Source organism: Gigantopelta aegis, chromosome 10, assembly GCF_016097555.1.
Source record: "Gigantopelta aegis isolate Gae_Host chromosome 10, Gae_host_genome, whole genome shotgun sequence".
Taxonomy (NCBI): Eukaryota; Metazoa; Mollusca; class Gastropoda; order Neomphalida; family Peltospiridae; genus Gigantopelta; species Gigantopelta aegis.
The window spans coordinates 26,658,080-26,676,146 of NC_054708.1; the positions used below are offsets into that span (position 1 = coordinate 26,658,080).

The following is an 18,067-nucleotide window of genomic DNA, read 5'->3' on the forward strand; positions in this document are numbered from 1 at the left end:
TTCATTTTACACTGTATTCATGATACATTTATATTATATCAGAGTCGTTGTATTCCACAAAATAAGCCATAATTTATAATGCATTTATTAAACATTCGCATGAACTTATTGAGGTCCAACTGCGCGTGCGTCAAGGGGAATCCCATTTATTACTTCCGCGTTCAGGGGATTTCCATAGTTGATACCAAGCATGGCGGGTAAAGGTTCGCAGGCGCTATCTTTAAAAATCATTGCCGAGTGTTCTACAACAAAAGCAAGAGTGTGTAAAATGCACCTTCCCCATGCAGTTGTTGACACTCCCGTTTTCATGCCCGTGGGGACACAAGGAACTCTGAAAGGACTGGTTCCCGAACAGCTGAGAGATCTTGATTGCAAAATTATACTGGGAAATACCTACCACTTAGGACACAGACCAGTGGGTCCTTCCGTTAACTTTAATATTTTAAGTTTGCCCTACTGAACAGGTGGAAATCCTCAAACATAACAGTCTCAGAGTCTGTCTCTCTCTCTCTCTCTCTCTCTCTCTCTCTCTCTCTCTCTCTCTCTCTCTCTCTCTCTCTCTCTCTCTCTCTCTCTCTCTCTCTCTCTCTGGGTTATTTCTTGTTCCAGCTAGTGCACTACAACTGATAACTGATATATCAAAGGTCATGGTATGTGCTGTCCTGTTAGTGATGGTCCATATAAAAGATCCCTTGCTACTAATGGAAAAATGTAGTGGGTTTCCTCCCGAGACGGACCGGCCTCGGTGGCGTCGTGGCAGGCCATCGGTCTACAGGCTGGTAGGTACTGGATTCGGATCCCAGTCGAGGCATGGGATTTTTAATCGAGATACCGACTCCAAACCCTGAGTGAGTGCTCCGCAAGGCTCAGTGGGTAGGTGTAAACCACTTGCACCGACCAGTGATCCATAACTGGTTCAACAAAGGCCATGGTTTGTGCTATCCTGCCTGTGGGAAGTGCAAATAAAAGATCCCTTGCTGCCTGTCGTAAAAAGAGTAGCCTATGTGGCGACAGCGGGTTTCCTCTAAAAACTGTCAGAATGACCATATGTTTGACGTCCAATAGCCGATGATAAGATAAAAAATCAATGTGCTCTAGCGGCGTCGTTAAATAAAACAAACTTTACTTCTTCTTTTTTCCTCCCGAGACTATCAAAATAACCAAATGTTTGACATCCAATAACTGATGATTAATAAATTGATTTGCTCTAGTGGTGGTGTTAAACAAAACAAACTTTTAACTTTTCTCATTCGTTCTCTCACTATCTATTTGCCTCAGTATAGTTTTTCAATATTAGCAGCTCCTTTTATAATTGTTCAACTTGTAAAAAATCAAAGTATAACTTAATTCAATTCTACGAAAACCATTGAAATAGATCAAAGTTTATGAGAAAAAAAATACTGTATTATTTCAACAAATTTGAATGTATACATATACACACACATAGCTGTTGTAGTTCATTAAAATAAACCTTGAGCATTCCAGGGCTTCTAGAATTTATATAAAATCCACTAGCCATGGAATCAGTGATTTAAAGAATGAAAAGTATCAAGTCCTACTTTACTTTAAACTAATACAAGTTTACTAAGTGATGGTAATAATCAGATATGTCACCTAAAGAGGGCGATAGAGCTTAAAAACACTAACGTTTAGGTAGGGGAAGGGTATTCATATTTACAAAGTAGACTTAACTGCAACATTTGATAAAAAAAAAAAAACACTATTTACTAGCTATCGGGCATGGCAATAGTAGTTATTTACTAGCCCAACATTGAATATCACTAGCCATGGGAGTAGGGCTACCATAATCTAGAAGCCCTGGGCATTTGCCAACACCCGATTTTAGCAGTGATTTGTATGTCATTCATTACATGTATGTTTTACATATAGGGTTGATTATGAAGTTCAAGTTCTTTATTTGCTTTGAGTTTTACAACTCATCAGCTGAATACATAACAAATAATACAACGTAGTTATTCAAAATACACACGTCAAAACAATGGTGGGTGTGGTTTATATATAATCATGGACAAATGAAGTGAAATAAGTTACATTTATTATATTAACTATCATCCTGCATTAACCGATCTCTAATTGTATTCACTTGCACTAAATATTTGCCTAGGTTATTCAGTTCCTTATTGTTACTGGTGGTTAATAACTGTATAAAACGATACACACTAGGCCGCTTATAGTAATACATTTTTATCAAACTAAATAATTCATATTCATATTTAAAAGTACCTGTATATTTACTCAAATATGTTTGTTTTAACTGCAGGGTCCAGAACTATTGTCCAAAGCAGGTGGCCTCCACAAGTTTATGAACTGGGACAGAGCTTTGCTTACCGTGAGTTTGCTGTATATTATTACGTCAGTCGTTATATTTAGATGCCAGTGGCCATGTCAATTCTATATTAGTACTGGTCACATGGATTGATGAAAGAATTATGAGGATTTCAACAAAAGAAATATTAATTAAACTCCTGTATTCACAGGCTTTTGATTGTGCAGGAAACATGTTCCAACTACTCCAACATTTTGACACAACAAAATTACATCATAAATAGTTTTGTGGAATAGAATAGAATCCTTCACTTATAGACACATACAACCCCTTCATAGTCCATTCCTTGACGTGGTGAGGGGGCTAGTATGTATCAGTGACCCATAGAGCTATGCCAGCAGGAGCTTTGGCTTCTGTTAGGGACACCCAAGCTGGACTGGTCAATGGGTAGAGGCTAGACTGATATGGACTAAGGGTGAGGTAACCCCAACAGAAACCTCAAGTGCTGAAGTCAGAGGTATTGGGTTGCACAGCACACTCTAATAGTCTACAATACCATGCATCAACAGCTATTATGACTACATTTCTGGACAATAATGACGTGATCAATGCTTGCCCTGTGATGACTCACTAGGCAGATGGCACAAGAAGTGATCTAGAGAGAACCGTATTGTTCATAGTCACTGCTGGCCTCGACGTGTAGTCAACAAGCGAACGAAAAGAAGAAGAAGACACATACAAAAAATAATAAAAGTTTTTAAATGTTTATTAGCAAAACAAACCACACTTTTGAGTTAAAATGTGGAAAGAAACAAGAATTTCTTTTAATTTAACAAATTCATCTTGAATTGTTTTTCGATTTGACATAGTGTTTCAAGGAAGGTAATAAGGCTTTCGCTCATGGGATTTAAAAATATTATTCCTAAATTTGTTCCATAAATTTTTATGGCACTTCCGTATAATGCAATAAAATTCACCAATCATATTTAAAAATCTACTAGCCCTAACTTCAGTATGTACCGTACAATTCCTGTAATTAAGAAAATGTAGTTTCCACGGCAATTGTTTTGCCAATGTGATTCATTTATACCAGTGGCGGTATTCTGAAAGTGATGCAACAGTTAACACACGAATAACACCCGTGGTAAGCTAAGGGATGACAATTTATTATATACAGCGTAGTCAGTCCACAGTGATGTGCCAGTTCAGTCTATATCTTTTAATTATATTACATCAAAGTGTCAGAATATATTAAAATAATGTTCCTTAATAACGGTATAATTTCCGAAATCTGTCAACAAGACTGAATGACCCCCTTTCGCACCCAAGTAATCTGTTGATTTGTTGGGGTTTTTTTTATTAGGCCACTTGGCACCAAAAAGGGTAGCATATTTTGTCAATATATATGACGGAGAAAGTTTTATTTAAACTATCAGAACGATCTCTATTTATACATGTAAATATAGATCTACAAATATCTCATCATCAGACTTGTAGGAGTGTATGTTGAACATTTTATTAACAATAAAAACTGTAATGCACCATAGCCACAGTTCAACAATGTGTAAGCTGTCACCCCCCTGCAAACCAGTGGTCCATGCAATGCACATGCTATGAACAGTCAACAGAGTGCATTGATCTAGTTGGAACTCACTTAATGCTGGATCGAGTTCAGCCAGACAGAGCAGAAAAACATCTGCTAGACTGTTTTAAGCACTTCACAGTAAACCAAATGGCCACGTCGGGAACCAATCAAATAGTTCGCAAACGTTAGCGAAACATTTGCTGGCTGAACTTTCGATTGGTAATTTACATATTGAAAAAAAAATCCAATATAGTCCACAGCAAAACAAAATTGCTGTAGAGAATGAAAAACTCTGCAGGAATCTCCATAGCATTGCCAGTTGCCACAGGCAATTGTAGCGGTTGCTGTACATGTATAAAATTTGTACTTAATGACACTAAAAAATAAAAGCAAAACCCAAATTTTAATATGGCCAAAATGTTATATACATGTATATAATCGTTTATTATAATTTATAATTATGTATTAACATGCAACATGTTGTCTGCCTCCTTTTGGTATTTGATACTTGAACTGATGTTAAACACATGTTTGGTAGCAAATATTATTTTCTTATTATTATTATTTCTTGATATACTAATTTTTTAGGTCAATAATGGCAATGAATGGTACAGTCGACATCAGTCCATATTAATTTATTATAAATAAGTGGCTATTTTGTCTGTATATAAAAACGTTTCATTTTATTAGTCCCCTACCAGTCTAACTGGGGGGGACTATAGGTTTCATCTCCGTCCGTCCGTCTGTCTGTCCATCCGTCTGTCCCACATGTTTTCCGGATGTTTTTTTCAGAAGGCTTTGAGATATTGAGATATTGAGCTTCATCATGTACTGTTACAGATCGAGTTTGAATTTCATGACGATTTACCCATTTTTGACGGAGTTGTGGCCCTTTTACTTAGGAGATTTGAAAATTTGTTCTCTGGATTTTTGCAATGCCTAGAGATATCAAGATGAAATTTTGTATGTAGTTTTATCATTTGTATATAGCTTTACAGATCAAGTTGAAATTTCGTGGTGATTTAGGAGGTACAAAAAACTGTTGGGCCCGGTAGGGGACATGTATTGCTTTAGCAGTACTCTCATAATGCTTGGTCATCAGTTTTCACCAGTCAAGGAGAGTAATCACTCCTGTTTCCCTCCACACTCACCTGGAAACTTTTACGAGAGTGGCAAATATATTGCCTTGAAATAAAACTTTAAATACATTTAACTGAAACTTCACATGGTTGCTCACCTAGCACCATTTCCGGGAGTGATCTTCAGCTCGCCTTGATTTTTCTCACGGTGAAGACTGATTAATTGTTTTTGTATGTTTCTGTTTCGTCAGGACAGCGGAGGGTTCCAGATGGTGTCGTTGCTGAAGTTAGCAGAAATCACGGAAGAAGGAGTGAAGTTCCAGTCACCACATGACGGATCAGAGATGTTTATGACGCCGGAACATTCCATTCATATACAGAACTCACTGGGTATATATGTATATATAGATATACATATACGTATACATATAGATATATAGATATACATATAGATATATAGATAGATAGATAGATGTATATGTATATGTATATGTATATGTATATGTATATGTATATATATATTATACACACACGCACAACCCCTGCAGTTGTCCACAGCAATCGGCAATGAGATGGAAATTGCTGTATAGTTTTTAAGTCTCCACAACCCTTTTTTTTTTGCTGTGGGCGTTTCTTGCCATGAACATTTTGTTTATTGTGGGGGTTTTCAGACATGTACACTGCACATTTCAAAGTACGGCTATTTGGTGTCTAACATGATAATTTGGGGCTTCTAGAATTTTGTAAACATTCACTAGCTACAAGATCAGTGATTTTCAAAATTCATTAGCCATAGTTAAAAATCTGCTTGCCCTACTTTTATATGTACCATGCATTTGTTTTCCTTTTAATTTTAATCTCTTTTGGATTGAACTCTCTATTTGGGGTGAGGCGTGGTACAGCGCTCGCTTGATGTGCGATTGGTTTGGGATCGATCCCCGTCAGTGGGCCCATTGCACTATTTCTCGCTCCAGCCAGTGCACCATGACTGGTACATCAAAGGCCGTGGTATATGCTCTCCTGTCTATGGGATGGTGCATATAAAAGATCCCTTGCTGCTAATCGAAAAGAGTAGCCCATGAAGTGGCGACAGCAGGTTTCCTCTCTCAATATCTGTGTGGTCCCTAACCATATGTCTGACGCCATATAACCGTAAATAAAATGTGTTGAGTGCATCGTTAAATAAAACATTTCTTTCTTTCTTTCTTGAACTCTCTATTTATATGGCCAATTGAATATTAACTACATGTATGGTATAAAAATACATATATATTTTTCCACTTCCATACCTTGCAAATATTCTCCATTTATCCATAATACTATTTACATACATGTATATGTCATTATTATCATAATTTATTTGATGTAATTGTATATTATATCATAATTTATGTGATACGTGAGTGTATGTCTTATAGGTGCTGACATCATCATGCAGCTTGATGACGTTGTGTCCAGTACAACGACGGGACCACGTGTGGAAGAAGCCATGTACAGGTAGCCACACACAGATTAGCACAGTTCAGGCTGGGATAAAGATAGTGTGGCAAATCTGGATTGAAAATACGTAGCCACATTCATGTTGTACAGACAGACAAAATGCTGCTAACTAAAGTCCCATTAAACATACTGAATGTTAATTTTGAGGTCTGTTCAAGAAGCCGAGCACTCAAGAACATTTTGACTGGTACCATCATCTTTTTTCACGTCACATTCATCCAACATTAGGCACAAAAACCAGTCTAGCAAGTGTCCACGATCACTCGCCCTCCTGAACAAACCTCAGAATTAACATTTTGGGGGAGCTGTTCTCCATTGTATATTGAATTTGACAAATGATGACAAAAATATTGGCTGTTGAAAAGTACAAACATATTACAGTTTTAATAAATGTGTGTTTTTCTATCAAGAGATATTGTCAGGTGACTTTATATAACATTATATAGCATGTCTGGTCACCATTTTAATTATATTGTGCCATGAAACAGTTTGTAAGTATTCCACACTTTGAGCATTTGAACAGAAGTCGAATGAGGGGATGTGGGAAAAAATTAACATGCATGATCTATTGTGAATGCTTGTATATTAAAAATATTTTCAAAAGAGAGGGGAAAAACTGTGTTCAAAATGCCCAGGTTTGACCATGGTTCCGTGAGACAATAATGATTGAACATCCATTTAACCACAGTTATTATTATTGTTATTTTATTTTTATTTATTGTTTTTTTTTAAATGCCACAAACACAGAGACAAAGAATGTTTTTTGTATTTTGGACATTACAAACATGGATGATGATGAGATGGCTGGTGAAGCCGCAGTATTTCCATTTCGGTATAGGACTACTTGCCAGTTGAGCTATCTCGGTATGACCCGAGCCCGGGATTCACGGAACCTGCACTGCATGCCGGGTAATCATCCCCCATGTGGGGTCATACACTCGGGAGACACATCCATAATTGCACCCTGAAGTGGGTGAAACTCTGTGTATGTGGTCTTGCACCTACCTATTGAGCCTAGCGGTTCACTCACTCTGGGTTGGAGCCGGTACTGGCATGAAAAATTCCCCATTGCCTCAACTGGGATACGAACACAGTACCTACCAACCTGAATTCTGATGGTATAACCACTACACCACCGAGACCGGTCTTTAACCACAGTTATTTACCATTTATGTTACAACATATTCGATTAATACTTACTTACGCTGTGTATTTGTAGAACGATTCGCTGGCTGGATCGGTGTCTTAAGGCACATCAACGACCACATGATCAGGTTATCTTTCCAATCGTGCAGGGTGGGCTGGATCCCGAGCTCTGCAAGAAATGTGTTCTAGGTAAATATTTACTCAAGAGACAATTTAAGGGACCTGTAGGACGGTGGTAAAGTGTTCGCCTAATGCTATTGGGCTATATTATTTTTTTAATTAATTAAATTAAAATATGTTTTATTATTTTTATTTTTATTTTTATTATTTATTTAAACATGCATTGAGATTACCGTACCATCTATGAATGTAACTGTCAGAAGTTTATGGTAGAGAAAAAAAGGGAATTCCAGAGAATTTTTGTCTGGTATAGGGATACTGTTTCTATCAACAATAAATGATTTAAGATAAAAATAATTTACAAAATTGTAAAAAAAAAGTGTAGTTTTTAGTTTTGTTATTAATATTTTTGTAGTCGTAGAAGATATATAAATCTGTGCAAACTCTTCTGTTTAGTTAATGAATTTTGAATATCATGATGGCTTTGTTTTATTGGTGTATTTAAACAGAGTTGACAAAGCGTGATGTTCTGGGCTTTGCTATTGGCGGTCTCAGTGGGGGTGAGGAGAAGTCAGAGTTTTGGAAAATGGTTACGCTATCAACGGATCATCTGCCAAAAGGCAAACCTCGATACCTTATGGGAGTTGGGTGAGTTGGTTTGTTTGTTCACCTTTCTTCCAGTATATGATGTTACTGGAAGAGGGCTTACTTTTCCTAATTCTAGTGTCATACACACTCAAATCAATGCTCCATGTCTTGTATATTAAATGCCGCATGGTATGTGTTGTCCTGTCTTGGAAGGTACCTGTAAAATGCTATTTGGTAGTAGTCCATATGTTAGATGAAGGTGTTTTCTCTCATTCTCTAAACATGTTGGGCCGAATTTATGAAGCCTGTTTTTCTTAAACACATCTGTTTAGTCATTGTAAATATATGTAGTTACATGCGTTTAAGACATAAACAGGCTTTGTAAATTTGACCCATCAAATTTAGCAGCACCTAATAGTCGATGTGTTTGTCATTAAGCAATCTTTGGATTGTTCTAACACAGCTCAGTGGTAAAGCACTCGTCTGATGTGCGGTCGGTCTGGAATCAATCTCCGTCGGTGGGCCCATTGGGTTATTTCTCATTCCAGCCAGTGCACCACGAATGGTATGTGCTATCCTGTCTGTGGGATGGTGCATATAAAGGATCTCTTGCTATTAATGGAAAAATTTAGCAGGTTTCCTCTCTAAGACTATATATCAGAATTATCAAATCTTTGATATCCTATTGCTTTAGTGGTATCATTTTGACAAAACAAAATCTTTAATTTTGTTCTAACACCACAATATCTGCATATAATTTTGAGTCCTCAAGCAAGATACATTTCAAACAACTAAACATCAGTATACTAGTATTGATACAGCAGTCATGGGAAAAGTTTGGAATGGGAGTTTAAAAAATCATGTAGGACTGCTGAACAGCTGGTACACTGAAGTTATAACTATTTTGTACCACCACCTAACACATCTGTTTTGATGATCCGTAATTTAATTTTCAAAATATTTACTCATATCTTCCAGGTTTGCGGTCGATTTGGTAGTGTGTGTGGCTCTTGGTTGTGATATGTTTGACTGTGTCTTCCCAACAAGAACTGCTGTAAGTACAGAACAATGCAGGTGGGTGTGCAGGGATTTATACAGGGAAGGGTCCAGATTGTAGCTAGTGCAGTTTAAAGATGGGGGGGTTGGGTTATACTCTTTTGGGAAAAAAAGAAAATTTACTTCAGCAGGAGTAGTTCTGACACCCCCACCCCACCCCCTGCACCTGTGTCTGCATTAACCGTTAAAAACAGATAACAGTTGAATATTCAATCCATTGTAATTTGTATGTGCTGGACACAAATATAGGCTTTCATGATGTACATATATCATCCACTGGGAAAAGGTGCAAGGTCCAAGGTGAACCAGATCCCATGTGACCATCTTTATATTCTTGGTGTCAGTTTTGGTTACGGGTAACTATGGTTGAGCAAAATCCTCAATCATGGGACTTGAAATGGTCGCCGTAGTTCACCATAGCATAACAGTGAGTTAGTTCTCTGTATCTGTACAGGTGGGGTGTGCATAGGCCAGTGGTAATTAAGCACTCAGTTTTGGATCCATCCCCATTAGTTGGCCCATTAGGCTATTTCTTGCTCCAGCCAGTGGGTTTCCACTCTAATTACCTCTGATTCTTAACCATATGTGTGATGCAATATGACCATAATTTCAATGGGTTATGTGTGTCATTAAATCAAACACCTTTCTTTCTTGTTACTGTACCGGCAGGGTGTAATACAGTATGTATTATTCATATTTCAAATCACATAACATATCAGTATACCAGCAATACCATACATCACTAGTTATTGTTATACAGTCAAATCTATCTTAAGTGGTCACACAAGGGAGTAGATAAAAGTGGCCGCTTAAGACAGGTGGCCACTGAGTACAGGTTGCCACATAAATAGTCTTTAAAACATTTGTTGTGGTTTCTGGTTTTACCGTCTGTACTGCTAATCAACGGATGTGTGCTTCACAGTTGACTATAAATCAACTTTTGACATGTCATCTCCTTCAGAAATACTGCAAATGGAATGTATTAAATTAACCGTTCTCTACAAGTTTGTTTTCTTTTTCCATTTAATTATTAATTCCTACTTCATGTGGTGTATTGTCATAGTAAGTGAATCTACAAATGTCAAGCGTAGCCTACCCAGAGGCAATTAGATGCATGGAATCGATGGCTGGTGAAGTCAGAACCCAAGTCCATGGTGGGCGTGCCTAAACTAAAAGGATGTGGGCACGTTAATATAGTTCCCTTCCTTAGATGCATTACAGAAACAGTAGAGATGTCGGGACTGAATGGTACTAGTATTCCTGAAGGTGTGAAGACAGTATTTGCTGCACCTTATCGCTGTTATTAAAATATCCCTTTTATATAATAGTAAAACTTTACTGTGGCCGCTTAATACAAGTATTTTAGCGATTTGAGATCCAGTTTAGGTGGCCGCTGGCCGTGTTAGACAGGTGACCGCTTATTACAGGTGCATTTACATTATAAATTGTTTGGGAGGGGGAAAATTGGCCGCTTAAGGCAGGTGACTGTTGAGTACAGGTGGCCGCTAGGACAGGTTTGACTGTATATAGTTATTTTCATTATCTTCAAACCCAGAAAGTCATTGAACAAATATTTCTTTGCATTATTTTCTTCACATAGTTCAAGGGGTTTTTTTTGGTTCAATTTGTTTATTATTTTAAATTTGAGATTATAATGTTTTCAGAGATTCGGATCTGCCCTCACACCAACTGGTGCATTGAATTTGAAGAGTGGTCAGTTCGCCAAGGATTTCAAGCCAATAGATGAATCGTGTAGTTGTTCTACGTGTAAACATTACACGAGGGCATACCTGCACACGATTGTAACAGTAGAACCTGTCGCCTGCCATTTAGTGACGATACACAATATAGCATACCAGGTTAGTAGGGTGACGATACACAGCATGGCATACCAGGTTAGTAGGGTGACGATACACAACATGGCATACCAGGTTAGTAGGGTGACGATACACAACATGGCATACCAGGTTAGTAGGGTGACGATACACAACATGGCATACCAGGTTAGTAGGGTGACGATACACAACATGGCATACCAGGTTAGTAGGGTGACAGTACACAACATAGCATACCAGGTTAGTAGGCTAATATCTTGTATTAAAGGTTAACTTTGTAATAAAGTATAGGTAAAGTCAAACAAACAAAAAGTTTTTCCACATTATTTCCAATAAAGGCTATTTTAATTTTAGAAAGGTTTGTGAAAATCCTGCATTGAAATAGTTTTTTGGTTGGGGTTTTCTGGCTAAAAGGAAACAAACAAATTACCATGAGTTAACTCCCTTGAATAGTGACATAATTTGAGAGCTTTTCACCGGCCTCGGTGGCACAGTAGTTAAGCCACTGGACTACATGCTGGTAGATACAGGGTTTGCAGTCCAGTGCCGGCTCCAACCCAGAGTAAGTTCTTATGGGCTCAATGAGTAGGTGTAAAGCCACTACACCCTCTTCTCTCTCACTAACCACTAACAACTAACAACTAACCCACTGTCCTGGACAGATAGCTGAGGTGTGTGCCCAGGACAGTGTGCTTGAACCTTAATTGGATATAAGCACGAAAATAAGTTGAAATCAAATAAATGACAGCCTTTCCCCTCCAGTAGTTGTGTAGCGTACATACTGAAAATGATCAAGGATAACATCATGTATAAATAATCATTCATTTTTGTTTTCTAATAAAATTTGGAACGTTTAAGTGCAGGTATTTTTTTAAGACCCTTTGCAGTACTTCATGAAACCAAATGTAGGAATAACACTTTTTACTAATTATTGGGAATACTAAGTCAGGGTTCCTGCCAGAGTGTACGAAGGGTAAAATTACATACCCTAAAATCTTGGAAATTAATAGAGATTTTTTAAAAGATTAAAGTAAGAGAAATTTGTGAAAGTACATGAAAAAAAGTTTGTTTTGTTTAACAACACCACTAGAGCACATTGATTTATTAATCATTGTCTATTGGATGTCAAACATTTGGTAATTTTGACATATAGTCTTAGAGGAAATCCACTACATTTTTCAGTTAATAGCAAGGGATCTTTTATATGCACCATCCCACAGACAGGGTAGCACATACCATGGCCTTTGATATACCAGTCGTGGTGCATTGGCTGGAATGAGTAATAGCCCAATGGGCCCACCGACGGGGATCGATCCCAAAGCGATAGCGCATCAAGCGAGCACTTTACCACTGGGATAAGTCCCGCCCCCAAATACATGAAATTCAGTGTCCATTTTCAAAAGATTCCTAACCCATAACCCACCTAATAAGGGTAATTATGATCGGTTTTATTTTCATTTTGTTCCCTCAAATTATTTCATGGCATAAAGCTTGTAAGTATACAGTAAAATATATTTAAACCAGGGCCCATGTTTATAAAACTCGAGTGACGTCACACGCATGCAGTTTGTATGGCGTTGCCATGGCGTTACGGTCTCAGACTATTAAAGTCTCGAGTCTAGACTCTAAAAGTTTTATAAGCACCGGGCCTCGTAGCTCATAGTTAATAGTTTTATTATAAAGTTAATTTTTAATAATAGAGTGTTATAGGTTGGCACAGCCTGTAAATGTTTTAATCAAAACCATTCTTTATGGTATACGAATCAATAGGTTGGCCTCAAAATCTTAATGTAAAATAATTATTCTGATTTATAAAGTTAATCTTTAATAATAGTGTTATAGGTTGGCACAGCCTGTAAATGTTTTAATCAAAACCATTCTTTATGGTATACGAATCAATAGGTTGGCATCAAAATCTTAATGTAAAATAATTATTCTGATTTATAAAGTTAATCTTTAATAATAGTGTTATAGGTTGGCACAGCCTGTAAATGTTTTAATCAAAACCATTCTTTATGGTATACGAATCAATAGGTTGGCCTCAAAATCTAAATGTAAAATAATTATTCTGATTTAACAGTTATTTTCCTAGTCTAAGAATCTTTCTTTTAGTCTAAGAAATATTATCTTGATTTAAGAATTACTATCCTTGTTTGAATATTATTATTCAAGCCCAAGAATTATTATATTGACCTAAGAATTATTTCTTTAAACTAACATCATCCTGGCCTAAAAATCATTATTCAGATCTATGAATTATCCTGATCTAAAAAAAATTCTTAAGCTGCTGTGAAACTGCTACATTTAAATTTCCTACATGTTATGTTTAAAATTCTAAATTTTACTCCACAAACATAAATTTCCATTAATGTCTAATGTTTACAGGGGTGGGACATAGCCGAGTGGTAAAGCATTTGATGCACGGTCGGTCTAGGATCAATCCCCATCAGTGGGCCCATTAGGCTATTTCTCACTCCAGCCAGTGCACCACGACTGGTATATCAAAGGTTGTGGTATGTGTTATCATGTCTGTGGGATGGTGCATATAAAAGATCCCTTGCTGCTAATCGAAAAGAGTAGCCTATATAGTGGCGACAGCAGGTTTCCTCCATCAATATCTGTGTGGTCCTTAACCATATGTCCGATGCCATATAATCGTAAATAAAATGTGTTGAGTGCATCGTTAAATAAAATATTTCCTTCCTTCAACCTAATGTTTACAATTTTTGTAATTGTTACAAAATTACTCGTGATTTAAAGTATTCTATTATTCTCTCAGACAGATCTTTGTTCTGTTTCAGTTGAATTTGATGAAGCAAGTGCAGGAAAGCATCATTGATGACAGGTTTCCTAAATTCATAAAGAACTTTTTCTCAGCGCTCTTCCCAAAGGGAGACTACCCTGAATGGGCACTGGATGCCCTTGCCAGTGTTAATGTTCATATACGAGAACAGCGAACAGATGTGTTAAATGGTTAACTAACTAATTAATAAATGTATTAACCTTTTCGTGTCAGTGCTGTAATGATATATCAAATTAATAGTGGTGTGCCGTGCACCTTCACATCCACAATGTAATTAATTTGACTGCACCACACAACATCACACCATGAAGGGGTCAAATAATATTGTACTCCATTTTTTGTTGTTTCGTGGTCATCATCTTGGATTTGCAAATCAGTGGCAGATCCAGAAAATCCATTTATGAAAGCCCCCCCCCCCCCCCCCCAGCCACTGCAAAGGAGATTCTTCACTGGAGACTTCATCCCTCTTGCATTGCCACAAAGAGGATTGCCACTCCCAGACAAGTTGACTAAATCAAAACTAGTACCGGACAGAGCTCATTATAATAAGTACAGCTGAGATGACATGCAGTCATAATTAATTGTGGGATCTATTAATTTCAATAATCTGCAGTTATTTATCACAAATACAGGTAAAAATGGTGAAATAAAGCAGTTGCGAACTGACAGTGCACCTTAAAGGGAGAGGTATCGTGCATTACAAAATGTTACGGGAGGGAGGGGTGTATGCCATTGCGACTGATTGATCACTAATATGCTTCTCGTTTCAACAGCCTGCAAAACCAGTGTGAATTCTGTTTCAGCAAGATTATTTGCCTTTATGTAAATTTCTCGGCTGATTTTAGTAGACTTGATATGACAACCATTTTGCAGGTTGTTTCCTTGTAGTTTCTACATATTCACCGTTTGGATTGCTTATGAGCGTACAAGATGGGAGGCGGGAGAAGCAGTCTGCACCCACCCCACACTACAAACATGGGTGCCCGTACACCTATGGGTTTGCTTATATTATTGATTATATTATATTGATGGACATGACCTTCCATATCATACAAACTTATATGCAAAAGCAAGTCATGTTTACTATCAAATATGGAACAATACACTGCCAGATATTAGAAATTAATCATTAAACAGATTTAAAATACAAATAAAAAACCAGGGGCCTATTTCACAAACATCGTAAGTTTACGTCTGCAACTAGCCGTTGTACCGGTCATTCATTCATATATGCATTTGGCATCTATTTCGCGCTACTCTGTGCAGCCTTCAGAAATCCAGAAGTCGGAAAAACACCATTAGTGAATTGTTTGATGCAATTTCGACATGCCACGCCTTAGTGAAAATGACAGATGGCGAGTCATAGTGATGCCTGAATCTGGGACCTCGCAACGTGACGTCGCACGTTAATTCAACACAGAAACACAATATGGCTCTTATGGCAACGATATCAACAAAACAACCAGGTCAGGGACCGTCCCTGTAGCGGCCGACCACCCATGACAACTCCTCGCCAAGACATGGATCCTAACCACGCATCTGCGAAAAGGGCATTCCCAGTAACTTTCTCCAGCATTTAGTGGCCTCAATGAGACGACGGTACCAGGCCTGTATCAATGCTCAAGGTGGACACACTCGCTACTGACTGTGTGAACCTCGCTCTGGACCCCCTCTAGTGATGTGGTTCATTTGCATATAGCAGGTGCGCCCTTTTCATGGATTATTGCTCGTTTCCATACCTTCTGACATTTCCCCTTCCATATTATAACGTTTCATACACGGCAGTAAAAACTAATCGTCACTTATCTTCTTGTTTTTTGTGTGTCACAATAACGTTTGCCTTTTAGTATAGCAAGCGTTTTGAGAATAATTGACCGTTCATCGTCTAAACTGTTTTCTCCTCTTTCTTCTTCATTGTTATCTTCATATTTACCTTTTTATTTTTCTGTCCATCCTTTTTGGTAGCCATAGTGGAAATCATTTTATTATTTCGTTTCCGTCATCGTGGCGGATCCAGAAAATTCATTGGGGGGGGGCAGTGACATAAGGCGGAATGCCAAGGGAACTGGGGGAGGTTTGGAGGGGGATCGTAAAAAAATTAAAATTATAACTGTCGCAAAATTTAGGAGGGGGGAGGGGCCTTTCACCATAGATCCGCCTCTGATTTACTAAATATATGTACATGTTATATGTAGGGAGAGGCCGATCCCAAACCGCTCCATTTGATCGAGGGATATATGCCTGAAGTTATATATATATATATATATATATATATATATATATATATATATATATATATATATATATATATATATATATATATATATATATATATATATAGGCACGTTGCTAAAGTTAAGGGAAAAAAGAAAGATAGAGGAATAAAATATTGTTTAAAGCAGTATTAAAGTACATTGTGAAATCGCCATTCTATTAACATTGTGGTGAGCTATATTTGTGCTCAAACAATTATCGGTTACATCATCGGAGATTTGACACAAATTTGCATGCTACAGCTAAATATAGCCGAATGTCAAACGGGCGATTTAAAAACAAAACAATATATGTTAAATTAAGCTGCCAACACTATTGCCCCATGTCAAAACGTTTCCGCCGCGCCTCTGATTAGTACGTACGTCAAATTAGTCAAGATATGATCACACATTGTATCTCATTATTACTTATTTATTTATTTGTTCACATTACGTAATATTCCACTATTGAAAACACGCAGCTTACCGTGATCAACAGAACATTAGCGATTCGTTAGGGGCAATTCATCCATGCATTCTAAACCGGTTTATTAAGTAACACCATGTTTACCTGGGAAACAAAGCCGGCTTAATAAGAAATCAATTGTGTCGAATCTAAACGCAGACGTGGAATTGTTACCGGTGGACAACATGTGTGGAAAGGGACTCGCAAAATGTTTTCTAATAACCTTTAGTGCCTTTTTCTTAGTAAGTAAACTATAATTTTTTTTTAAAATTTCGCCGTGGCTTGGCGGCGCACACATCTGGCAGTGTCTGTGCCGCCTGCCACAGGCGGAATATACGGCTGGGTGTGAATGCGTTTTAGTTTTTAATTATTTATGGTATATCGAGTATATTTTTAATTAATTGTTATAATAAATGCATTAATTAGTTGTTAAACCTTCCTTTTAGCATTTTAACTTAGTATTATTTTAATTTATATGTACCTCCTTCTTTTTTAATCAAACAGGTTTTAAACGGTATTAATTTGATCGGTCAATATTGTATATATACAAATAAAAAAACCTGACCGGTACTCGGTGCCACCCACTTAACGAATGAGTGGTTTCTTGGGTGACACCGAGGATTATATAACAATGACATTTGTCATCCGTTTAGGTGACGCACCCCCTCCGTGGTAGGGTGCTTATTTGAGTGCGATAGGGCGTTGGCGGTTTGGACCGATAGGGATGCCTGTTAGGAGGCCTCCCCCCCCCCCGGAACGCCCCCCCCCCCCCCCCCCCCCGTGGAAATCCGGACTGACCGGAATGGGCCTCCCGCTTGTTGGGGCGCCGGATTGGCCAGTGGCGTGATGTTCCCCCCTTTGCGAATCCTTTATCCTCCAGGGCTAATTTTAAATAAATAAATAAATTTTATATAATTGTAATAATTAATTATATAATTATATAATATATTTCTTTTGAACTGCCCGATCGAAAATTTATTTATTTTGCACCTACTAATTATATAGTAAAATAATAGAATGATATAGGTTTTTCTTATATGGTGCTACTATATTTAATATATAATATAAAATATAAGGTAATGGTAGACCCCAAATTGTTTTATTCTTTTGATTTTTTTTAAGTGGTCATTCCACACTATTAAAAATTATCCCCTGCATTTTTCTCCCACACCTCCCACTCCCCCCCCCCCTCCCGCCCCGGAGTCGGTCACTGGCTAAGCCAGATGCTGAATCCGGGGCGGGCGTGCCTGAACCTTAGTGGATAGGGGCACGTAAAAGGAGTTGCCCATTGCCCAGACGTGGAATTGTTACCGGTGGACAACATGTGTGGAAAGGGACTCGCCAAATGTT

At 37.7% G+C, this 18,067-nt stretch overlaps 1 protein-coding gene across 1 annotated transcript; it reads left to right on the plus strand.

The window, feature by feature from the left end:
* Nucleotides 1-175: 175 nt before the first annotated feature.
* Nucleotides 176-14,204, plus strand: LOC121383944 (queuine tRNA-ribosyltransferase catalytic subunit 1-like). Its single transcript, XM_041514052.1, has 9 exons — nt 176-415; nt 2,282-2,350; nt 5,203-5,341; nt 6,370-6,448; nt 7,671-7,786; nt 8,227-8,365; nt 9,284-9,359; nt 11,026-11,220; nt 13,998-14,204. Exons 1-9 carry the CDS (start codon nt 191-193, stop codon nt 14,172-14,174), a joined length of 1,215 nt encoding a protein of 404 aa, XP_041369986.1. The 5' UTR covers nt 176-190; the 3' UTR covers nt 14,175-14,204.
* Nucleotides 14,205-18,067: the final 3,863 nt, after the last annotated feature.

Bases quoted from the DNA above. Each gene is read 5' to 3' on its own strand.
- LOC121383944 (XM_041514052.1), top strand. From the start codon at position 191: ATGGCGGGTAAAGGTTCGCAGGCGCTATCTTTAAAAATCATTGCCGAG. The intron at 5,342-6,369 runs GTATATATGTAT...TATGTCTTATAG, and splicing joins TCATATACAGAACTCACTGG to GTGCTGACATCATCATGCAG. The intron at 6,449-7,670 runs GTAGCCACACAC...GTGTATTTGTAG, and splicing joins GTGGAAGAAGCCATGTACAG to AACGATTCGCTGGCTGGATC.